Source organism: Pseudopipra pipra, chromosome 9 (assembly GCF_036250125.1).
Source record: "Pseudopipra pipra isolate bDixPip1 chromosome 9, bDixPip1.hap1, whole genome shotgun sequence".
NCBI classification, from domain to species: domain Eukaryota; kingdom Metazoa; phylum Chordata; class Aves; order Passeriformes; family Pipridae; genus Pseudopipra; species Pseudopipra pipra.
Genome location: NC_087557.1, coordinates 3726778 through 3750575, shown reverse-complemented (window position 1 = coordinate 3750575; position 23798 = coordinate 3726778). Strand labels below are relative to the sequence as shown.

Below are 23798 nucleotides of genomic sequence, written 5' to 3'. Positions count from 1 at the left end.
CGATACTGGGCGGGAGGTGATTCCACACCTTGAAGAAATAACTCGCTGTAGGTGTTTCCTCAGCACGGATGAGGCTGCTGGCTGTCGGGCAGCGGGATGGGGGCCCAAGGCTGCCTGCCCAGCTGGTGAGAACTGTATGTTGTCCACACTGAGCATTTCAGGGATGCTTCCCAGGTCAATCCATCTCCACCAAGGATGTTCTGTGAGCGTTTTCCGTTTTTGCTGTACAGACAGAGTGACTTTGGGTGGAGACAGCTCTGCAGCACTTCTCCACAGTGGTAGAGGTTGAGAGCATCCCCTGCAGCTGGCACAGGGTGGCTGGGCTGCAGTGGCTGAACGATGATGCCCTGTCTCAGCAGTGGAGGCAGCTGGGGATGATAGGACATCACGGAGATATCCTAGGCCTAGCTGGCAGAAAGCAGCACCTTGATGGATTGGTTGTCCTGCTGAGATGCTGTCCTGGCTCACTGCAAACTTAGGACCCCCTGTGTCCCCACTTGCAGGCTCTGCCAGCATCGCTTTTTCTCGCAGCATTGGCTGCTGCTTGTGATGACTTACAGCCTTCTTCAAGCTGGCTTTTATTTTTAATTACATTTTGCCTCTGAAGATGGGCTGCTTTGCTGGTTCATTATTTTCCCCTGCTTTTTTTTTTTTCTTTTCCTTTTTCTTTTTTCTTTTCCTTTTTTATTTTTTTTTCCTTCTTTTTCCTTTTAAATTCCAGCAGAGTTTAGGCTCCCTGAGAAATAGCTTCACCCTTTAGAAAAGTGCAGAGCCTTTTCCCTGAGTAGCAAAATGTTGATTTGCTACCACAGGGTTGAGTGATGGTGATTCCCTTATTAAACTGCACTTAGAGGCAGCGACTGTCAGGCAGGGATGGAGAACTTCTCCGATAAGTTGGAGCTATTCATTATTAAATTATCTTCATTCACTTGAACATCTCATTTTCATTGAACTAGATGAAAAGTGCTCAAAGGCAGCTGCTGCAGCGGCTTGGAGGCTGCCAGGAGCAGCATGCAAATGTCACTGCTGGCCTTTCTGGCTGCATCTGACCCTTCCCATTGGATGGATGGACCTCGTGGCTGGTTTTAAATCTCCTGGAGTTGCACCTGCTGATGGCCTGACCTTGCAGATCTGATTCACCAGCTCTGAGACCTGGAGTTTGAGGAGATTGACCCCACCAGGGAATAAGGTAGTGTAGCCCCTGGGTTGATGTCTGGAGTTGGAAAAGATGATCAAAGTGGGTGTCCCCAATAACTGGGGGCTGGTGTGACCTCTCAGGAGAGCCTGCCCCAGTATTTTGAAGGCTGTGTGTCCTTCTGGGGGGCTGCAGCTGAATGTGGCTGAGTTCCTCCTTAAGCTTGGCTTCGAGGACCTTGTAGGGCACGGGAGCTCACCCAGGGGCTGCCTCTTGGTGGTGGGTTGTGCGGTTGTCCCACCAACAGTGACCTTTGTTGGTCACCCAAGTAAGAGCTTCCCCCTCCTGCCACCATCCCTTCCCCACCTTCCCCCCTTTTGTTGCTCCCTTTCTCAACAGCACATGCTGGGCAATCACAAGCCAGCCATAAAGGCATGGCTCACATTTAAATGTGAAGCCAGCCAGACTCCAGGTGCTCTTGGGAAGCACCAGCGATGGCACTGGCTCCCTACCTGCCTATCCCTGCCCTTGGCTTGACCTCTGCTCCTGCTGCCCCCTCCCCACCTGGCACATTCCCCCTCAGGGCAGCCACTGGCCACATCAGGCCCAGCTTTAGCCCCCAGTTGCAGATGAGCTGTGTTGTGTCCCGGTGGTTATTTTTGTGGGAAGATGCCATCTGGCTGCCTGATCTCTGCTTTCACCTTGGCATGAGTACCTGGCATCCAGCCCCGTCGCTCGGCACCGAACCAGGGGGCTGCTGTCTGGGCCTGCCAGCCCAACACTCTTCACTGGGCTTTGTGGAGTCTGAGCTGCTTTAAAGCTGCCCCCTAGGAATGGGAGGCTTTTGTTTCCAGGCAAAAGACTTTGGACACAGCCACGCTGTGCCCAGGCATACTGATCTCTGTCCCAGTCATATATAAAGTTGCATCTTTCCCTAGGAGAGCCCAGAAGTAGGATGTCTGGCTGCTGCTCAATCCCGAATCTCAGAGCATTCCTCTCTCCTGTGACAGCCTACAACCCCACTGGTCACTGAAAATCTCTTTGCTTCGCTGCCCTGGGCTCTGTGAAGTCCTTCTCACCTCTTACCCACCACTACCGTCTTCTTCCTGGTGAGGAACCGTGGGCCCCTTGGACCGGCTCCCCAACAACTGTTGCTTTTCCTTGCCAGTGAATCTCGCCCGAAGAAGCCGCTTTGATCAATGTACTTGGATTTCAGCCCTCAGCCTTGATCAAGGCAGGGGGAGGGACGAGAGAGCGAGTACTCGCAGGCTCTTTGGGGATGATCTGGAAAACGAAGCTCATTCTCCGAAAAAACCTGCTTCAAAGTAAGAGGCGTTGCTGTCAGAATAAGAGTGAATCAGGCAGGCAGAGGAGGAGGAGGAGGAAGGCTGCTGGGTGCCCAGAGCCCCAGCTGGGATAGGGCTGGTGTGAATCCAGCACGTGGCACTGCTGTGGGGGCCGGAGCTGCTGATGGCAGAGGGCAGAAACCCATAGTTTGGGAGGTGGGGAGGGGGAATCTACGTCTGCCCCTGCACTTAATTCTGTGGCAAACTGGGCTTTCTGTACTCATTAGCTTTTTTGACTCTCCCAGCTTCCCTGGGGGACCTTGGGAGTGAGAAAGTTTTCAGAGCTGAGAACGGACTGTGTTTGCTTCCTTGGGTCAGTGGTTTCCTCTCAGTCTTTAACTGGTGGGGATGGTGCTGCAGGTCAGGTGTTGCAGACCTGAGGACAGCTCTGGAACAGGGGCAAGGTGGACAGAGCACCCCTTTTTTGCCAGCAGGGTCTGACCGTTTCAGCCATAAGGTCTTTGTGTGGGATGAAGGGTTGCATAAGGCACTGCTCAAGCTTGGAGCAGATCAGAGCTTCTGGTTAATGGAAATTAATGGCCAGGAGGAGACTTCCAGAGACTTGCTGGCTTTGTTTCCCCTACCAGTGCCTGCAGGAATACTGTGTCAGCAGCTGTGGCAGGAATGGGCCCTTCCTTTGAGGGCTGCATTACCTGGAGAGAAGCACAGGAAACCGAGCAGAGACACAGAACCTGGAGTTCCCCATGAGCAGGGAAAAGCCCTGGCCAGAAACCACCCTCCAGCAACAACCTTCCTTGCTCCAGCAATCCTCCTCCTTCTCCGTTCCTGCTCCCACTCCCTCTCTCCCACCTTGCTCAGGTGCACACACACACACCTCTCGCATTTCCTTTTGGCTACAGATGGCAGGCAGGAAAATCAGCCAGCCAGATGTGTTTTTCATAGCTCCCAAGCCAGGCATAACTAAACATTTACATTTATTACCAATTAGAGGGGAAACAGACTGTAGTTTTATGTACTGGATGTGTCTGGATGTATTTCGGTGTGTGACCTTACTAAAACCCCCCCTCTCCTCCAGCAACTAAATCTCTCTTGGTTTGGAGCAAACCCCTGGGAAGCACCTGTAGCAATGGACCCCATCCCGGCATTCCATCACCCTCTGATTGGATGACGTGGGTGCTGTAGCAGCCCCTGACACTCGGCCCTGTGCAAGAAAGCCTGTGCAGGGGTTTGATCCTGAGTGATGTTGTGTATCCCCAGGGCCCAGAGTGCCATGGTGGAGGTGATATCCATTAACTCCATGTATGGATGTGACCACAGTGCAGTGGTCAATGGAGGGCTCATGAGTGCCCGGGGCCCGCAGCTCCCGAGCCAACATCACAGCAGCTCTTTAACGATGTGTGAGCCAACAGCAAAATGCAAATAAATCCATAACCAGACTCTGAGCCTTGCTGAGAGCAGGAGGAGAGTGGGGGATAAATGTGCACGGTGCTAGTGATGTCCCAACCTTTACCAGCAGGGTCACTACGGGATTGATGTCCTAACAAAGACTGGATCCTGGCTGGCAATGGTCCAGCCCTGAGGTGGTCACAGTGCCACTGCCATGGGCTCACCTCTGCCTGACCAACACCTGAGCCAGGGCTGTTCGAGGCACAGGGGTTCAGGACAGAGTTTGCATGTGCCCACCAAGCCTTGGATGGGCCAACAGACTTACAGTCAGGTTGAGATGAGGCCTTATTGTTTCTAGGGGCATACTGGGTTTGCTGTACTGGGTCAATCACTCCTGCCTCTGGGCAATGGTTAAGGTGCAAAGAAAAGCATCTCAGTCTCCTTCTTCAGGTCACCTTGGCAAGAGAGGAAGGAGAAATGTGTGGTGAGGCCAGGGCATGTTGGACAACAGTATTCTTTAAACGAGATTGTCTCAAATTCATCCTGATACAGGTAAAATGTGCCCCCACCACCACTTCCCCCCCACAGCCACCCAGCTGGGATGCAGGATGCTGCAGGTACTGACCCTGCTCAGCCTGTCATGCTTCCCCTACCTCCCCACAAGTCCCACAGCCATTGATTTATGCAGCAACATCCCAATTCCTTCCTTGCTCCCACTTTTTTCCCACAGGGTGCCCGTAACCCTCCGGCAATTCTGTCTGAAGTTCACCTCTGGCTGTGCCGCCCGGATCCCTGCACCCACCTCTGCTGTTGCTCAGGCAACAACCTCTGGGTTGGACACAGGGTTCTATTTCCCTCTTTTTTTGCAGGATGCTGCTGCTGGGGCAGCAGCCCAGACGTGGAGGGAGAGCCATGGGCGATGCCGTGCAGCGGTTGTGTGCATCCCTCCGGGGATGCTGGGGGGAATTATTCCATCGTGGGGAGCTTCAGAAATGCAATATTTCATTAGAATTCCATTAAACTGTTCAAACAGGTGATTAAGAGAGGGGTGATGATGCAAATCGGAGCAAAGCAGGGGCAGATTTCCACCTGAGCCGTGGCCGCAGGGCTGAGGTCAGCTCTGTGAGGGCAAGATTAGGAATGGATAAAGCTGAGACGCTGAAGTGGGTAGGAATGAAGGGCTGCAGTATTTTGGGAGAGCTGTTGGAGAGTGGAAGAGTGGAAAAGGTCCACCCCAACCTCAGCCCATGGAGGAACACGTTGATATTCTCTAATAAGGGCTGCATGGAGGGGCAGCATCTGTGGCTCCATGCATGGATTTGTCCCATCATCCTGCAGATCAGCAAAAGCAGGTGATGGTTTAACTGGAGAGCTGGATTTAAGATTCAAAAATAAAGTATTATTTTTTTCCTCCTCTCCCTTAACTTTGCTGGAGCGTGACAGGGTGGGAGCTCTTGGCAGCTGGGATGTTAAATGTTTTTCCACATGGTCTCTTGATTATTAATGGATTTTAGCACTTGACAAAGTAGAAATTAGGAGATAAAAGCTATTAGAAACTAATTTGGGTAATCACTGATTCTGTTCCCCCAGGAGCTATTCTGCGAGCACTGCTCCCATCGCCACTGCCGAGGCTCAGGAGAGAAGGAATCTCTTCCTAAGGGAGTTCTGTGGGCTTTGGGGGACCCCCCCGATTTACAGCCTCCTGATGAGATGACTTGGATGGAGCAGGCACAATCCAAACATCTCTCTTCTTCCAGCAGCCTCCTGGGATTTATAGGATTTCCCACCCCTGGACACTATTTGGGGTGGTTTATGTGCCATACTTTTTTACTGTTATGTTGGCAAAACACCCATAGAAACCAGTTCGGGAAAACAAGGTGGGAGATAAATCCTTGGTGGAGTGGGCTCTCCCAGTGATAAAATGGGCTACAGGTGGAGAAATAGGTCCCTGAGACCCTTTATCTCCCTCAATTCCCATCTCCCTGAGTGGATCGATAATGCCAGGGGCAAGGGAAAGGAGAGGAACTATCGCAGGCAATCATATTAAGGGAAAAGCTGGAAGGTGGTAACCGATGTAGCAACCACTGCTGATTTTGAGGCAGATGGGCTGGGAGGGTTTGTGTATCCCAGGAGGGTTTGTGTACGGAGAAGAGGATGCCTGTAGGCTGGGAGAGCACTTTTAAAAATAATTTGACTGATTTCTCTCCTTCTTTCTTTCCATCCAGTCAGTCTCTGCTCCTGGCATGTGTAGCAGGAGCAGGAGGTCTGTCTTGCAGATTTGTCTGGGATATTATTCCACAGAGCTTTACCCTCTAGCAAGACCCCTCCAAAATGTATCCTGTCATCCCACCAAAATTCAACTGTCTCAACCTTTGATCCAGAAGCACAGCCCAGAGGTCCCCTGGGAGCATTGTGGGGGGTTCAGTGTCCCAGGGGGGTTCTCTCCTGGGACCACTGTCCCAGGATGGGGGGTCAGGGTCCAGCCTGATGAGGTAAGTCCTCCAGCCAGGCTCCTGGCCATGAATCAGCCATGCCCCTGGCTCCAGCAGGGCTGATTTACGCCCGCTGAGGTGCCAGCCCAGGGCAGGGCACCCGTATTTAATGCATGGTGGTAGCACTGCTGGCAGCAGCAGCTCCCAGCCCTGAGCCTGGGGAGGAAACAGCAATTTGCCGTCGTCATTCTCAGTCCCCAGCAAATTTCTCTGCTTGCAGAATGGGATGCTGTGAAGAGGCTTTATTTGATGGTGTCTAAAGAGGTCTCCCCAGGGTCTCCTTGAGAGCTGGGAGCAGCTGAGGGCACTCAAGGAGGCCAAGAGGTAGTGCAGGCGGTGGGGTTGGGTGGGTAAGGTTGTGCTTTTCCATCTTTGCTTAAGGAGGAGTCAGTGGGGAAGGAAGAAGGGAGCTGAGGAACTGGGATCGGGGATTCCTGAGATCCCCACCAGTTTGAGCCACCCCAGGTCCTCACTGGGCTCCTAGTGGGGACACAGGAGGGTGGCTGGGATACCTCCTGCATACCTGGGTTCACAGAAACCTCCCTCTTACCTGCACTGTCCTGCTTCTCCTGCCTTCTTCAGAGACTGCGGCAGGAAGCTGAGGAGGAGGAAGAGGGAGGAAGAAGATGAGGTTGTCATCATTTCAAGAGCCTGTTAATTGTCCCCTCATGCTCTCTAAGAAGTGGCCATTTACCACAGGCCCTGTGAATGCTTTCTGGAGAGAAAACACCAGGGAGCATGGCATGGGAGGATGAGAGCCTCGATGGATTTGAAAGAGGAAAAACCCAGCCCACCGTCGGCAAAGGGAGAAAATAGACCCAAAGAGAGAGAAGCTGAAAATGCGTTGAAGCAGCTGATGACAGCCCAAACAGCAGGAGAAGGCTCCTGCCTGCCAATTAACGAGGCTCTGGTGCTAATTTGCCACCTTGACTGCACTTCTGAGCTTGTCAGGAGAAGGGGGAGGAAAAAAAAAGATGAGGCTAAAAAAGAGGTTTTGGCTCATCTCTTGGCTATGCAGATGCCACTGGGCTTCAGAGAGGCAGTGGGAAGCAGGGAGGCTGATGGCAAACCCCACCACCCACGAGCCTGGAGTGTGAAGAGAACAATGACAAGTTTGTGGGCTTGTGTTGGCAGAGCAGCTCCGGAGCAGGACACTGCCCAACCAGGGGATGCTGGTTTCCCAGGGATCACATCCCACCATCTGCTGGGTTAGTCGGGAGAGTGAGTGGTGATCCCATGCGTGCCCAGGGGCATCTCTGGTACCTGTGGTGAAACTGTGTTATAAGGAAGAAGGTGGAGCAGTCCCGTGCTGGCATGGAGAGGTCTGCAGGCAAACTGGTATCGCCTGCCTCCCCCAGAAATGCTGTCAAACAGCAGAGCAGATCTGTTGGCAGCTGCCTGGTGGTTCTGTGCACCTAACAGAGCCAGAGGAGCCCTGGGAAAATGCTCAGCATAAAGCCTCCTGCCAAGCCAAACCTGTGATTCTCACTTCTTGCCCATCCTGCAGCCCAAACCAAGAGACCATGGTGATGGATTTCAAGCAACATCTGCACCAGCATGCAGTTTGCACGCAAAGAAAGAGTGTTACCCTCCTCAGCCCTCCCTCCTCTCCTGTGATGTTTTATTCCCTGCACATTCCATGTTCTCCCAGGCTGACACAGCATCAGCTGGGAGCTATGAGAGGGTAAACTGAGGCAGGCTAGAGCAAGGATGCAGATTTAGCCCCACAGCATCTCTCCATCCTGGCTCGTCATGGAAAAACTGTCCTGGCTGTTTCGGCACAGCCTGATATGGTGATGCCCTTGGCACACAGGGCTGAAGGCTCAGCCAGTGCTGCAGAAAAGGGGTGAAAACAGGAAGGAGGAAAAGGGTGTAAGTTAGAGAGCTGGAGCTGTGAGCTGTTTGGTTCAGCTGTAGCCCATCACTGGCAGTCTCAGGGTGGGACACGGAGGTGGGACCAGCCCCCATCTGGGAGCCGTGAGCTCTTCCTGGGGAGAACTCTGCAGATAACCCCCTCCTGCTGCTGGGCCTGGGGGTGAAACATCCCAGCCTTTCCCCGGCTTCCTTTTCCCTGGCAGAGCTGCTGAATAAATGTGTCCAGAGGGAACCGAGGTGTCTGCAGTCAAGCAAGTGAGGAGCTCTGCTCGTTATTTAAAGGCAGTTTTCTGGCTTTCGTGCTGTAGAGAATCTCCTGTGAACACAGAGCCCAGGTAAGGATAAACCCAGTTTTTAAAACCTAATGGGTTTGACGCTGAATTCCTGGTTCAGGGTGGCACACTGGCTGTTTATATCCCGAGACCAGACCCTGCTGGTGCTGTGCAGCAGTGACTCTCCAGCCAGCTCTGCTGCCATTGGCATTGTTCTTTGCAGGGGAAAACACTGCAAGGTAATCAAATGCTGACCTCCAGTTATTAACCTCATCCTCTTAATCACCTCCATTGAGTGCCTTAATTGCCCAACAGGGATGGGAGGACCTGGCTGCTTCCACCTGAGATTCCCATGCAGCCTGGCAGTCCCTTCCTGGGACACGTACAATGCTGCTGCTCTAACTCACACATTTACCCCTCAGCCCCCCTGAAAAGGTGGAAGTGGTTCTCTCCCAAAATACAGCAATTTGGCAGCAAAATTGAAGGAACCAGCCCTGTCTTTTCTTCCAGTGGGTTAAAGAGAGTGTGCAGCCCCATGGTGTTGGAGGCTGATGGTTTTGTCTGCAGGCTCCTATGCTTCCCAATGGGGTGCTTTGCTGAGAAGGTGCTGTGCCAGCTGCCAGGCTTGGAATGTTGTGCACCGCCTCATTCCTGATGGGAATTGGCAATTTTGGGCCAAACGTTTTGCTTTTGATCCATAGTCGATGGAATCTTGCTGGGGGGGAGCTGTGGAGAGAGGAGAGTGCAGTCTTGGGGGCAGCTGCTGAGGATGCAGAGTTGACAGCACATCTCTCCAGCTGTCTGCCTCCCCCTCTCTCCCCCTTTTTATTTTTTGCATTAGATTGAAAGTAAAGAGCCTTCATCCACCTCTGTCCTTGCACACCCGCCTGTCTCTGGATCCAGCACCAAGGCAGAGAAGCCTGAGGTCCATCCCTCAGTGGACGCCTCAAGAGGCTCCATGAGATGCTGCCAATCATCCCAACAACTCTTGTGTTCATGTTCAGGTGGGTTTAGGATGTGGGACTGGTTCAGGGCACTGAAAAACACAGTAGGAAATGCTCCGTCTGGAGAAGACAGAGGATGGAGTAGATCAATGTTAGCCTGACACATGGCCCGTGTGATGATGCGGAGAAGAATCATAGCATGGTTTGGGTTGGAAGAGACCTTAAAGCTCACCTGGTTCCAAACCTCCTGCCATGGACAGGGACCAGGTTGATCAGAGCCCCACCCAACCTGGCCTTGAACACTTCCAAGGATGGGGCAGCCACAGCTTCTCTGGGCAACCAAGAAGTGATGTGAAGGCCCAGGAAGATAAGTAGCAGAAGCCAAAATAGCCTTACTAGCTGGGAAGCCTCCCAGCAGCCCTGCCTGCTCGGGAGCATTGCCAGCCTTCCCACCTATACCCTCCTCATCCCTGGGCTGATGTCTCCTGGCTTCCCCTGGGGAGCAGAGATGATGGCTTTGACTTCCCATTTCCTCCTGGTGTGTTTAATTGCCTGATTTTTTTCTTTTTTCCTTTAGGACTGGGAGGCAAGGGAGGAGAGGTGGGCAAAGGAAGACAGATGTGTGGAGAAGAGACATCCAGGTGACAGATTGAGGGATGCTACAGCCACAAGAGCCAGGCTGATGGATTGATAGATTAGACAGGGAATATAAATAGCAAGTGTGGTTTATCTATCCCAGTTTTATTTTCCTCTCACCTATCTATTTATCTCTCCTGGTGTTATTTTACTCATGTTTATCTCTTTATCTGCCCAGCCCGAGGATGGAGGAGAGTCGGGTGACAGAAGCAGGATGGATGAGTTTGGGTTACCACTGCTTTTGCAGCATCCAAGCAGGCAAGTCTTGACAGGCGGGGAGGATTAGGGAGCAGGCTCAGATCCACACACTGCTACACTTTTCACACTCCTCTCCTTTTCCCTGGACCATCCCCTCTGTCCACACCTCCTGCTTTGGGGATGCTGTGGGTCAGAGGGTTGATTCCTTCCTCTCCCTAGCTCATCCTCATCCTAGGAATGAGGGCATCCAGTGAAGCAGTGAGCTCCACTTGTCTGGGTACCAATCATTCCCATCTGACAGACGGGCAGCTCCACTGCTTGATATTCCAGTCAGGCACTGAGCACGGCAGTGGCAGCAGCACTGGGAAGGAGGGAGAGAGGGAGGGAGCCTCACAGCACGGGAAAAGCCAGGGCCAGGGATGACAGTAACTGTTCTGTTCTTTTCTTTCTTTTTTTTTTTTTTTTTTTAATCTCAGTTGGTTTTGGTTGCTCTTTTGCTCAAAAAAGGCATTTTTTTAAAAAATATATTAAACAGATACATTTTACTAAGATGTCTCTTGGCTGGAGCCACTGACAAGAAATGACACTCCCCAAATAAATAAGCTTAAAAAAAACCCTCCCAAACAAACCAAATAAATAAATACATAAATAAAACTTTTTTTTTTCCTTTTTTTCTTTCTTTTGCTTTAGGGTTTTTTGGTTTTTTTTGTAGGGAATTGTGGCCCAGAGGTCTCCGCCGGTGTCTGTGCTGGCAGCGTCCATGGTGCAGGTGCCAGGTCCTTCCCATACAAGGCAGGGATGATGCCTTGGTGCCCCAGCAGGTGTGAGATGCTTCTGAAGAGGGCCCAGGGGAGATCTGCTGGATCTCGGGGCCCTGCGCTCTGGAGCCCCACCAGCACTGTGTGCGAGGGTCTGGCTGCAGGATGGATCATGGGGGATGTGGGTGCAAAGGCGCCTGTAGAAACCTCTTAAAAAGACTACAAAAGTTGGGATGATGAGGAGACCGCTGCTGGGGGATCCTCACGGTGGGTGGGGCACCTGCTCCAGCAGGACCAGCAGCTGCCTCTGGCCAGGCCACATCCCCCTGGGCCATTGGCACATCTCCCCGGCCACTGACGTGGCGGCTGTGCTGGCATCATCCCCGCACCTGGAGCCAGACTGTGCTGCACGAGCCATCCTTCCTCCACAGTCCCCTGGCACCCTCCATCCGCTCAAGCCCCGTGTCTCTTTGGCCAGTCGCTGGGTGTACCATGGAAGCACGCGGTTGGCACTAAGGTAAGGCCTTGATTTAAATTTTTTTAGGGTGGTTGTTTTCCCCCCCCTTCCCCAGGAAGTCCTTTCTCCCAGCCCCCTGGCTCCGAGGCCGTTAGCTGCACAGCTTGCCTGTCTCCTGCTCCAGGGCGTTGGGCAGCCTGGCGTTGAAGGCTCTCAGGGAGGACTGGATCCTTGCCACCTCGTTGTTGGCCAACTTGAGCCGGTGGCGGAGCAAGCATGTGAAGAGGTCGAGGCGGGTTTTGCCAGGGGGTGACAACCTGTTCACCCGGTCCCTGATCTCCAGGAGCTGGAGCATGGCCGAGTCCTGGGAGCCCTGGGTGTAGGGGTAGTCCAGCTGGAGGATCAGATCACGGATAGCATCCGGCTCAAAGGGCAGGCTGTAGCCGAAGACTTGCAAGCTGTTGATTTTCATGTACCCCAGGTTCTTGGAGGGATCTGACATCTCCAGGGGTTCATAGTAGATTGTCTCATTGGAGCTGTCATCCAGGGACTTGATGCGGCTCCGCAAGTAGACGTGGACCGTTTCAAAGAAGGTCTTCCACTTGTTGCCCAAGGTGAGCGTCCAGTTTTGGCACTGGCCAGAGGCATCTACGTTAGTCCTTTCCCAGTCTGGGAAGCTGCCCTCGTTGACGGGCATGAACCAGCTCTCCGAGTGGCTTCCCCCAAAGGGGTTGACATAGATGGCCATGACGGGCTCCAGCGTGCTGTTCTTGGTGAGGCAGATCTGCAGGGAGAGGGCCAACATGACGTGAACCAGCCCGGGCTTGTACTTGTTGCTCTTCAGGGTCAGGAGCATGCGCTTCCTCCAGGAGGGGTCGAACCAGCTGCCCAGGCGCATGTCGTTGCTGATGAAGATGGAGTGCACCTCGATGCGGCTGTCCCGCTTCTGCAGGAGGTACTTGAGCTCCAAGTCCTGCAGGTCCGTCTCCAGCCCCAGGTAGTGCTCCAGCGAGTCGGCCACCTCGGGGCGGCAGAAGCCCTGGGTGAGCACGTAGCCGTGGTTGCAGGTCCCGCAGCGGGTGCTGTTGTCCTCGGCACAGCTGGCACAGGCTGGCCCCTCGCCCAAGGCACACGGAATGGAGCCCTGGCAGGAGGGCTGGTCCGAGGGACAGGTGCAGCTGTGGCTTTCTTCCAGGAAGGTCCCAGGCACGGTGGTCTCACTGCAGTACAGGAGCGACTGTGCGCGGCTCCACCAGTAAGGGAGGGACCTGATGGAGAGCAGACACAGAAGGAGAGGTGCTTACATGGGACACAACTGACTTTCCCTAGGGATGGAAGAGCTCCCCACTTTGTGTTCATTTGCTGCTCGGCTGGTGGCCCCCTGTGAATTGAGCCCCATTTTCCACCTCCAGGTTTGGACCCCCTCTCAGGGCCACATCCCAAGGTGCCATGGCAGAGGCATGCTGTCTGCTCATCCCCAGACACCCCTCCAGCAAGGCAGGAGCTCCTCCAGTCCCAGCCACAGGGAGGTGGGCTGCGGATCTGAGCCCTCCATGGGCAGCTGAGCAGCATCCCTGGCACGGGATGGGGATGTTGGGACACCCTACCTCTCCTTCGGCAGCTTGAACCGCGGCTGCCGGTGGCAGCGCTTGCTGAGGTTGAAGAGCCGCCGGATGAGTCGGTAGGTTTTCCTGGAGAGCAGCTTCAGGCTGGTGCCCAGCTGTTGGTAGCGATGCTGGACATCCAGATCCATAGCCCAGAAGTGGGAGATGGCCGTCCTGTTCAGGAAACGGTCCATGGGGAGCCTCTTCACCAAGGCCTGAAACTCCTCTGTGTGGAGAAAGAGACGGCATCAGGAGAGCAAGCAGTGAAGGTGAGGCTGACAGCCACCTCACTCCACCCGAGCTCTGAGGTCTTCACGGTGAGATAGCCACCCTGGAGCCCCACCGCCCAGCCTGGTCTGCTCACAAGGGGAAGGAGATGCTTGGTAGGGTCTCCCCAACCTCACCTGACTCCTCAAACTGGCCGTGGTGGCTCTCCCAGGCTCTCCAGAGCTGGGCCAGGCTGCTCTCCAGCGCCTGGATGTCGGCCTCGGGGCAGTTGCAGCGGGGGAAGGCGGGCTGGCACTGGCAGCGGCAGTCGCTCCGGTGGCACACCAGGTCCCCGGCCGAGCTGCAGGCGATGTAGCTGAGGGCGGCCGCCACGAACCTCTCCCGCAGGTAGGAGGGGAGCACTGTCTGCAGCCCTGTGAGCGGGAGGCAGCCCCGGGAGCGTCAGGGCACCTGCAGAGCCCTTCAAACATTGCCCGGGCGAGGAGGGCATGAGCCTCCTCCCCGCCCTAGGCGCCCACCCTCACACAATTATCATATCAATTTGCTACGGAGCCGCTTGTCTGGGCTCTGCATCGATCTTGGCTCCTCTTGGCAGACAAGCAACAACCTCATCCTGCCCAGCTTTCATTACTTTCATCCCCTCTCCTCCCCAGCCCTTAAATTCAAAGCAGCATCTTGTGCCAGCATCCTCCCCTACAACCCCCTGTGCACCCACAAGCATCCCACGGTGGCACTTGTCCGTCTAGTCCTACCTTGGAGCTGCACTTTGTTCTCAGGGCTCTGCACCAGGACGGAGCTCACCGAGTCCAGGTTGTCGTAGTTGCTGCAGCCGAGTGGCCCTGTCCGTGTTTCGGTCACCTAAGGGGGTGTGTGCAGGTGGTCAGGGACATAGGAAAGGACCCAGGGCATGTGCTACCCCATGCCCAAGTGAGGCAATGCTTGCAGAGGACAACTAATTACCTGCTAATTGGCTTGTTGACAGGCGGCAGCCCTGCCTGCAGCCCGCTGAAAAATGTGCCTTTATTAGCGTGCCCAATTTCCCGTAAATAACCGGAATGTGTTACCTTTCAGTGCTCTGCCCTATTTGGTGATGCTGTTTGAGGGTCTCAGCCAGCTTTGAGGGGCCACTGGCGAGGCCCGGGGCTGCTGCTTCCCCGCTCTGCCCCTTCCCTCCCTCCCTCCCTCTCTCTCTCCCTCCCGCCCTTGCCCACCTTGATGGCAGCCGTGGCGATCTGGATGTGGTGGAGCCGCCGGAGTGTGCTCTCCCTGTCGATGAAGTAGGAGGCTGCCAGCTGGTGCAGGGTCTCCAGCGAGACCCCCGAGCTGTTCCCAGCCCCCACAGCGGGCTCTGCCCTCCGGCTCAGCTTGCGCTTGTCCACAAAAATGGTCAGGGACTCCTCTCCTGGGGGGACACACAATGCTTTTGGGAGGCTTCTGGGGTCCTCACATTCCCTTTCTTGGCCGTGTTTCCTCCTGCAGTGCTTATTTTCCCACTCTCCCTCCTTTGCACGCTCCTTGTGCAAGGGAAGTGAGTTGGGGTGAGGACCCCCAGCACTCACCTCCCAGCGTGGCAGACAGCAGGAAGTGGGTCCCATACTTTTTGATGAGGCTGTCAGTGATCTGCTGGGGGCTGGGCCGGCGTCCCAGCAGCCGGATGTTGCGGATGAATTCGGGGGCCAGGGGAAGTGGTAGGCTGAAAAAGTCTTTCCTCTCCAGGGCCAAATTATTCACCTTCCAGCGAGCAAACTCTCTGCGGGAGGAGAGCAGCAGTGGGGAGAGAGTTTGAAGCAGGTCTGGCCATGCCACATGCATGCTCTCCCTTCTTCTGTCCCCAGTTTCCACCTCAGGACGGGTGGTGAGTAGCTGGAAAACTCCTCTCAGGATCATTCCGACCTCCCCATCGGAGGTGAAGGATTTGCTGCGTGCTCGCCAGGTATGGATCCAGCCAGGACAGAAGTGCTGTCCCTCCCTAAGCCATTGATGCTGATAACGAGCTACAAGCAGCAGAGATGCCTGATATTGATTAATCCAGCACCTCTGGCAGGCATTCATCACAGCCCAGGGCAGGGCTGGGCCAGATGGGTCTCATCCATCCTCCAGCCCCACGCCTACAGATCCAGGTGAAAATCCAACGTCTGGGGGTATCGTGGTGTTAAGTATAGGCAGTGTTCTGTGGGAAGCTGGAGGTGCTGGGATGCAGTGGGTTGTAGCCTCAGAGGCTGTGAATGGGCCCCCTGGCCTCGCCTGGCCCCAGGGAGCAGCACCAGCCTGTCACTGCCTCCAACAACTGATGGCCCCGTAAACAACTGGCAGCAAATTTCAGCCTAATCTTCGGCATTTTGCTCTAATTAAAACCAGGCGGTGGCTTTCAGACAGTTTAATTAGGGCTGGTGGGGAAAGGGAGGGAGAGGGAGAAGGAGAGAGGGGTGGATGGTTGCAAAGCAGCCGGTGGGCTTGGTGGATGTCAGGTTGCCTCCCATCATGATCTTTGGGCCTAGAAAGTGGGATGTTGGTGCCAGTAGCAGAGCTGGGGGGGATGCTGCCTCTCCCCTTGCAGACACATTCCCTCAGGACTGGGGCTGGGGTGCCAGTTTCTTCCATCCCATCCCACAGACAAAGCAAGCCCCGGAGGCTGATGGCATGTTCTCTGCCTCAGAGGAGGTGTGAGACAGCTGCTGTTCCTCCAGGTCCTCCTTCCTGTCCCACCACCGTCACCAGCAACATCCCTGGAGGATGCAGGTCCCTCGGCATGGCAGTGTCAGCACACAGGAAAGAGGAGAGAAGCTCTCTGGGGGTGCCAGGCTGCATAACAAGGCTGCCATCCCAGCAGCCACGTCAGCATTCCCAAGAGGCAGCGGGCAGGCTGGAAACCCCCAGGGCTCAGCACTGGTGGCGAGGAGAGGAAGGAAAAAGGGCTCGTTCGGAGGTGACAGCCCCACTTAGGTCCTGGCGGTGGTGGAGTGGGTTTCCCAGGGCGGCTATCATGGGGTGACCCTTTGCTGCAGTCAGTGGACCCCAGTGCTGCCAAATCTGGTTCTCTGCTGACAAGAAACCCCCTCCAGCTTTGGCCCCACACATATAGCTTCCCACTGCAGCAGTCCAGGGGGTGATGGCACTAGGGACATGCCAGAGGGTCAGTCAGGGTAGCTTTTCACATGCTGGTCAGTCAGCAGCACCCCAGCCCCAGATGGCTGTCAGTCCAGGTAGGCTCAGTAACTTGGCACAGAGATGTCTATGTGCATGGCAAAAGGACAAAGGGGCTGAAGGATGAATCCCACGTGCATGCTGGCCCTTCTGCTCTCCCCAGTTTCCAGTTCAGGGCAGATCAGTAGGTGGAGGATGTCCAAAGGGGCTGGAGTATGCATGAGACCCATCCAGCCCAGTGGGCTCTGTGCCTCCTGCCTTAAGGGCTGATTCCAGCCCAGCCTCTGCTCCAAAGCCCGCCTGGCTAAGGGCAAATCCTGTCTGGAGCCTAGCCTGGCCACACCACGAGCATCCCTGGGAAAGCAGCATCTCACATCCATCCACCCACTGTCTGTGCTGATGGGCAGCCTCCTCCCACACACTGGGGTCAGCTCATGTGGATTAGGGAGGGTCTGCCGTGCCCCCTGCAGCCCCCCACCCCACATCTCCCTCTCGGGGTGCCCATGGCCTCTCTCTCACCTGTAGATCCTGTACCTGGTGGTGAAACCCTGCCGGTACCGCTCCATGAAGTCCACGTACTCCTGGGCTCGGTAGAAGGGTCCGCGGTCGGTGAGGAGCCAGTCGAGGGGTGCCCGGGTGGAGGGGGAGGAGGATGAAGAGGAAGGGGTCGAGGGGGCAGCATGCTGCTGGGGCACTGTGCTGCCCGCCCCGCCAGCCACCCCCCAGCGACAGCACGCGCTCAGGGCCAGCAGGGCCAGCGGCCACGGGAGCATCGGCGGGGGCCCGTCAGCGTGTGGGAGGTCCTGCCGCCCCATCCTGCTGCTGTCTGGCAGGATTCTTCATTCTCTCACCCCACGGAGATCCTCCAGGACAGCCCTGCCCTGCAACACGGAGCAGGGAAGCCCATGAGGACTTGGATATAAACCAGGAGCAACCACAAGCTTTGGAATGCCTGCTGGGATGCTGACATGGGGAAAGCTGCGATCCAGAGAGGGCATGGACCGGTTGTGCCACAGGAGGTAAGGGTTTATGGGGTTAGGGGTGCTGGCTGCTGCTGAAGTTAAATGAAGTCCTGACTAATGGCTGTTTAAGGAATTTGTGGCTTTCTCTTTATGTTTTTCTCTGCCACACATCAGCCCATCAAGCTGAGTTTGCTACTGTGGTGGGACAGCAGGGTGACTGTGCTCCACATTTTGGGGCTGCCTGTCATGAGCGTGTGCAGCTCATTTCAGGGGGAGGCTAAAAAATAACAATCATAGGGAACTGGAATAATGAGCTTCTCCAGGTATGGATTGAACCATGTGTGGTTGATGTTAGACTTTTCTTTGTGTCCTGCTAGTGGCTGGGATGATGAATGGATGGAGGTTCACCCCAAGGGTGAGTGAGTGGATGAATGGATGAATGGGTGGATATTCACCCCAAGGATGGATGGATGGATGTCCACTACAAGATTGGCTGGGCTTATTGCAGCGGTGTTTTGAGTGCAAATGATGTTTATCTCGAGTCAAGGCCTTTCCACTTTCAAAGTCCAACGTAGCAGTATCTGCAGGACTAAAGACAGAGTTTTTCTGGAGGCAGCAGCCACAGGGCCAGAGCCTGAATTTGTAAGTGAAGGTGGGAGACGGGGATCTGCAAGGTCTGGCCAAGCCAGGATGAGGCAAGGTGTGCTGTCAGGCAGCAAGAGCTGTTTGCCTAAAAGCAGGGACCCTGTCACTGCAGTGCTTCCAGGGCAGGTGATTTTTATTCCAGGAAGGTGGCTGGTGGGGGCCCAGAGCCCAGGCGCTTGTCCCTGCCGAGCACGCACCAACCCCGCCTTCTCCCAAACGGGGCTTTGCCAGATGAATCATCAAGCTTTAACATGTAATAATATGGTTTTTAAATTTTTTTTCCTCCCTCTTTTCTATTTTTAAACCCTTAAGGGTGCCCTTTGATTACGTTTTCTCAGCTTCTCACTCAGCCCTCGGGGCTGGGGCCCTGTGAATTTTAAACAAAAGCTGAGATTTTCGCATCACCAGGTTGGGGTGCTGGGGCAGTGGGGCGGGCAGGAACAGCAGGCAGGGCTTTTTCTGTCCCCCCACACTATCTTTTTGCATGTCACCTTGGTTTTTCCCGTCCTGGCAGGGAGCCACATAATGCCCTGGCAGTTGCCTCCTGCTCCTGACAAGTGGAGTCGCCCATGGGCCAAATCATGGCCCAAAAAATTGGGACCCCCATGCTGGGGTGGGACACAGGCAATGCCAGGTTGGTTTCCTAACTCTGTGTCACAAGTGTTGGAGGGGGCATCTGCCACCCCCAAAATGTGGCAGGACCTGATGCCGGCTGCTCACAGAGCTGCTCGCGCGCTGTCACGTGTGGGTGATGGCTGAGCAGCTGAGGCACTTTGGCTGCTCTGTAATCCTCCCTGCCTGCTTCCCTGCCTGCAACCAAAGCTGGCCCAGGGGGGAAGCAGGCAGCCGGGATGCAGCGTCTGTCTGAAGCAGACAAGCACCTCGCTCCCCTCCTCAGGAATATCTGCTGGTGGTCTTTAAGTTGATGTGGTCTGGGGACAAAAGGGGCTCTCAAGGATCAGGATTGAACCCCCCTGACCCTCTGCTGCCCTGCAGCAATGGGTCCTGCTGCCGCACTGATCTGGGACAAGCTGCTGTGCCCAGGAGGCAATGGTGGGAGCCAGGGTCAGGCAGGAAACCCTGTGGATGTTTTAGATGATGACCATGGGCTAAACTCTCCGTGATTTCATCCCCTTCCCACATTGCAGGGAGGAAAGCAGCACTCTGGCTCTCAGCTGAGAAGCCAAGGCGAAAGCATCCTTGAACAGCATCTTTCTAAACCCTGCCCATGGAAACACACTGCTTGTAGCATTAAATATGGCTGTGACAGCAAAACACCTTGTTTAAATATCTGGTGCACTGGGAGCCTGCCTGTTGCCTCACAAACAGGCTTGGCACAGCCGATCTCCTCATCCCATCACCATCCATGGATTTTAGGTGGCTCCTGACCTACTTCCAGCTGAGGTGGGGCTGGGCAGGGGATGCTCCCTGGCTGGGTCCCTCTCCCCTCTTCCTCCACCTGGGTCTGTACAGCAAAGGGGATGCTTTTCCACCACCACAGACTGGTATGGATGGTCTTACACCAGTCACCCCACGGCCTTCCCTGGTGTAAATGACGACATGTGAGTATCCTTTTCTTGATTCAAAGCACAGAGGGGGTTTTTTAGTGGGTGGACACACCAGGCAGAGCACTGTCTTTTCCAGCAAACCATCCTGGGTATTAACAGCTTCCCCTTTCCACCACCACCCTGGGGGACACCACTAAATGCCTTCCCCAAAAGGGCCTCCCCATGCTCTCCTTCCCCTCCAAACACCCTCTCCCACCCAAGCACCACACTTAAGGCAGGAAGCATCTGGGTGAGTATTGTGGAGATGGATATTAGGGATAGAGCCAGTTTGGGTCACCTCTTTCCTTAGGCTGTGGTCCCTAGAGCAGCTAGACCCCAATGCCTTCCCTGGAGGGCTTGTCCTGAGATTCAAGGCTGAGCATGAGACGTGTCCTTGTGGAGGCTTCATGTTGTACTACAGAGCAATAAAAATAGTCAGGATTGGGCATTTCCAGCACTTGACTGGGGTCAGACTGGTGCAAAACCAGTGAAGGTCTCCTTTGGTATGGAAGCAAAGTTTGCAGCTGTGCTCAGTGAGCTTTTATTTACACCTCCCTCTTATTTACACCATGTGTGCCGGCACCTCCGAGGTGGCTCCTGCTTGGGGACACGCTCTGACGCACACCAGCATCCTTGCCAACGGGAACTTGAAGCCCCAGGTCAGGCAGGAACAGCCAAGGAGAGCCTGTGTGGGGGCTGCACTGAGCTACCCAGCAGCTTTTCCTCAAGGAGCAGCTCTCCTGCACCACCCTTAGCTGGGCTGATTTATTTCCTATCGATCAGGGGTTATAGAAAATAAGTATGTGCAGATGTTGCCATAGCTCTGTATAGTCCTTAGTCCAGACAGCAGGCTCTGATTTTGCTGGGAGGGGGCTGCACTGCCGCTCTGTGGGGTTGGGGCAATGCTTTTTGGGGTGCACTTCCACGTGCTCACACCAGCATCCTCCTGAGATGCTGGGGAGAGTAAAGCTCTTTGGAAAGGAGTAACCCCCTTGACCTTACTATAAGAGCTGGAAATAACTTTCTAATCACTTTTCCTTGATCCAAAAGAATGAAGATTTGATGAGAAGCATCTGACTACTCTTTTTTTCCATCCTTTTGATTTAGGGTTTTGCATCACAAAAGTTGGAAAACTTCCAGCTTGCTAATTTTTTTCCCCTCCTTTTCCCCCTTCTATAAAAACTCCAAAGTGACGGAAGGAGAGTGCCAACGCAAATACTCTTGGCAAATTTTCCCAGGACCACAACCTCCTTCCTGGCCAAGTCCTCCTGAGCTTGTTGCAGCCCTCAGTGTCTCTGTTGCCTGCAGCAGAACACCCTGGTGCCTCTCCAGTGGTGGCTGATGTATGACCCAGACTGTCATTCATTACGAGCTGCATCTTAAAAATAACTTGTGGCAATTTCTGGAGATGGCAAGGTGTGGTGGGTGTTCTCATCCAAAATGGCTCAAGAGAGACCAAAGCACTGGTATGAGGTGTGGGATGGGGATGCCCAAGTGAGCTGCAAAAGCCTCTCTACTGCCCTTGGAGCTGGCAGTGGCAGCAGCAACATCCTCAGCACAACACCGGAGCTATGCCAAGGTCTTGCTTGCTTCCATGCCGACAGCATCTCCAGAGCCACGTGCTCCACCACTAATCAGGCTGAGTTCGATAATTAAGACGTTAGCTAATTGTTAGGGACATTAGCATTGATTTCTGCCCTTTCATGCTGCAGGAGCAGATTTAGAGATACAGAAACTGGGAAGTGTGCACTGGGGAGAGGCAGCAGTGGTATTTGCCAGGTGCCACGAGGAAGAACAGGAAGATTCCAGATGGACTCTGAAACTACCCCCTGTACATGCTGAGTTGAAGCCCAGAGCAAAAGCGAGACCCAACATCTGTGCCAGGTACATGATACCTGTTGGTGGTGGAGCTGTGGGATGTGCCCAGTCACAGGCTAGTCCCTGGGGTGCAGGGAGAGCAAAGGTGCATCCACGTGGGAGTGATGGGGAGGGGTCTCGAGCTCCTTGGGGATGCCTTTTAGAGGGAATGAACATCAAACCTAGTGACTGAATCACTTTCTCATTAAATGTGGGAAAGCTTTATCAAATTAGGGCCACTTAAGAGAGCCTGGGCAAAGGCTAAGTGCAGTTTAGTTTCTGAAGTGGATTGCCTCAGCTGAGCCTTGTCTATGAATCCATGCAGGCGCCCAGGGCACCTCTTGCTCTGCTGCTTGCACCCCCCGGGACAGAGAATCCCAAAGGGCTCAGTTTTGCTGGATTCTCCCACTGCTCTGGAGCCACCAGCCTTACTTGGGGCTTCGTGGCACCCAGCTTCCTCACACCCTGCCTTGCCTCTCCCTGCCTGCGTCGCCCCCCCCTCCCCGGCTCTGTGTGGTTTGCAGCGAGTTGCATCCTCGGGCTCGCATCCGCACGCTCCCAAGGAAGCGCCAGGGCCTCATTAATCTGCCGGGGTAATTAAGAGAGCGAGCCAGGCACCGCCGGAGCGACAGCAGCGTGGTAATCACTGGCAAAGTGGGCACGGCGGGGTGCTGTCAGCCGCCTGGCACCCGGCCCCGGAGACACGGCTCCAGGCGGCGAGCGTGGGGACAGCCACCTCGGAGCCTTCCGTCCTGCCGGAGCAGGGATGCCGAAGATCACGGTGGTGGCTGTGAACTGATTCTCGCTGGGCTCCCGCAAACCACCCTCCGCAGCCCGTTTTATTAGCTTTTCTTCATATCCTCGAGAGCAAGACACTTGAAGATGAGAGTAAAGGAAAATAGCAGAAAATCCCAGGACTCGGGGAGCCAAGGATTTGCATAAGACATCAAATGAAATGAAGCCTGGGCTGCCACCAGGGGAGATGGCAGCTGCGTGCAGTGTGTCGTACCAGTGCCATGTGTTCTGCCCTCTGGCTTTGCACACCCGAGACTTTCACACCCACAGGCGAAAAAGCCTCTTAAGTAAAGCAGTGTGCAAAATACAACTCCCCCGAGCGTGGTGACAGCAGCAGCAGCCCCAGCTTCCCCCACCTTGTGCTGAGGTCTCAGCCCAAAGCATCCCTGCAGATGGATCGCTGGAGAAGAGCACCCCCCTCCACAAGGAGCTGGGGGAAAAAGAGCACCCCTGCAGCCCCCTCCCCAGGGAGGACGGCTCCTGCCCCTCAACGGACCCTGCAAGCCCAGTACCAGCCTCCTGCAGGAGCTGGAGGCAGTGCAAGGTGAGGACCATTCCCTCCCATCTCTCCCTTGCCTTCACGCAGGTGACAAGTGTCACGGGTGGGCAGTGATGCACAGCAGCAGCTCAGCGTTAGCGGCACAGGATAAATAAGGTGGTGGGTGGCTGGTGCTGGGCAGAGAGAGGGAGGAGATCTGGGCTGTCAGAGTGGGGCCACTCCCCTTCCCAGAACCCTGCTGCTCCCCAGGTCTCCAAACTGTCACCGAGCGGCCACCAAAGACAGCTCCGCTTCGGGAAAAAGTGCAGGGGCCTCCTTGCAACATTTCCAGGGCTGGCAGGGACCCTCCTGGCTGCTGACAGAGAGGGGACACTGACATCTGCCGGCAGGTCCCACGCTGCCCGGCAGCGCCCGGGCTCACCCTGCCCGGCCCCGGGACCACAGCGGGGGCACCTCGCGACCCGCCACCGCTGCTCCAGGACAGCGACACGCGGGTCCCCTGGGAAGCGACAGGGCAGGGTGGGCACTACTGCGCCGAGAGCTGACGCTCTCCAGTGCTTTAAAGACCCAGAGTTTTGTTTCCTACTGAAAAAATGTGTGTTTAGGGAAGGGAACGGAGCCTCGCAGCGGGAACCTCCCGATCCCTGAGCTGCCGATGCTGTGCCCCGTAGCCGCCCGCGGCGAGAAAACACCTCCCAACGGGTCACTCGCTGCTCGGCCCGGTGCTCCGGTGAAGCGGGGCCCTGCGGGGATGAAAATGGGGGGAAATTCCCCCCACCGGCTATTGATACAGCGGTGCCCACCGGAGAAACGCGTCTTTAAACATTTCAGGAGGCATCTCCTCCGGTCCCTGCGGGCGCAGGGTGTCTCACACGGGCATCTCCCACTGAGCAGTGCCCGTTGCATACAGCAGCAGGTCCCAGCATCCCGGGCATCCCGTTTATCCCGGCAGTCCGCCAGCACCCGCTCCCACCGGGCCGGTCGCAGCTCCCTGCACCTGCAGCGCCCCGCACCGCGATGGCTCCCGCCCGGGAAGGGCTCGGTGCCTTCCCCGACT

At 55.3% G+C, this 23798-nt stretch overlaps 1 protein-coding gene and 2 long non-coding RNA genes across 7 annotated transcripts; 2 read left to right on the top strand and 1 right to left on the bottom strand.

Moving 5' to 3' along the window:
• The first annotated feature begins 677 nt into the window (after nucleotides 1-677).
• LOC135418666 (uncharacterized) lies at nucleotides 678-10658 on the top strand. Of its 4 annotated transcripts, none has more exons than XR_010432612.1 (5): nucleotides 678-1189; nucleotides 2146-4380; nucleotides 4698-4861; nucleotides 5419-8530; nucleotides 9309-10658. It is a non-coding gene; the product is annotated as an uncharacterized LOC135418666 (long non-coding RNA). The 4 variants fall into 4 exon arrangements; XR_010432613.1 differs by having other exon boundaries at nucleotides 4698-8530; nucleotides 9309-9471; nucleotides 9989-10658; XR_010432614.1 differs by having other exon boundaries at nucleotides 4698-8530; nucleotides 9309-10052; nucleotides 10226-10658.
• Nucleotides 10659-10768: 110 nt separating this feature from the next.
• BRINP2 (BMP/retinoic acid inducible neural specific 2) lies at nucleotides 10769-17251 on the bottom strand. Of its 2 annotated transcripts, none has more exons than XM_064664150.1 (7): nucleotides 16956-17251; nucleotides 14852-15042; nucleotides 14504-14694; nucleotides 14045-14150; nucleotides 13469-13705; nucleotides 13068-13290; nucleotides 10769-12728 (listed from the first exon to the last, which is right to left on the bottom strand). In XM_064664150.1, the coding sequence occupies exons 1-7, from the start codon at nucleotides 17249-17251 to the stop codon at nucleotides 11612-11614; spliced, it is 2361 nt and encodes a 786-aa protein (XP_064520220.1). In that variant the 3' UTR covers nucleotides 10769-11611. The 2 variants fall into 2 exon arrangements, with proteins under 2 accessions (XP_064520220.1, XP_064520221.1); XM_064664151.1 differs by having other exon boundaries at nucleotides 16971-17251.
• Nucleotides 15041-22280, top strand: LOC135418667 (uncharacterized). Its single transcript, XR_010432615.1, has 4 exons — nucleotides 15041-15412; nucleotides 15980-17455; nucleotides 21303-21474; nucleotides 21972-22280. It is a non-coding gene; the product is annotated as an uncharacterized LOC135418667 (long non-coding RNA).
• The last annotated feature ends 1518 nt before the right edge of the window (nucleotides 22281-23798 follow it).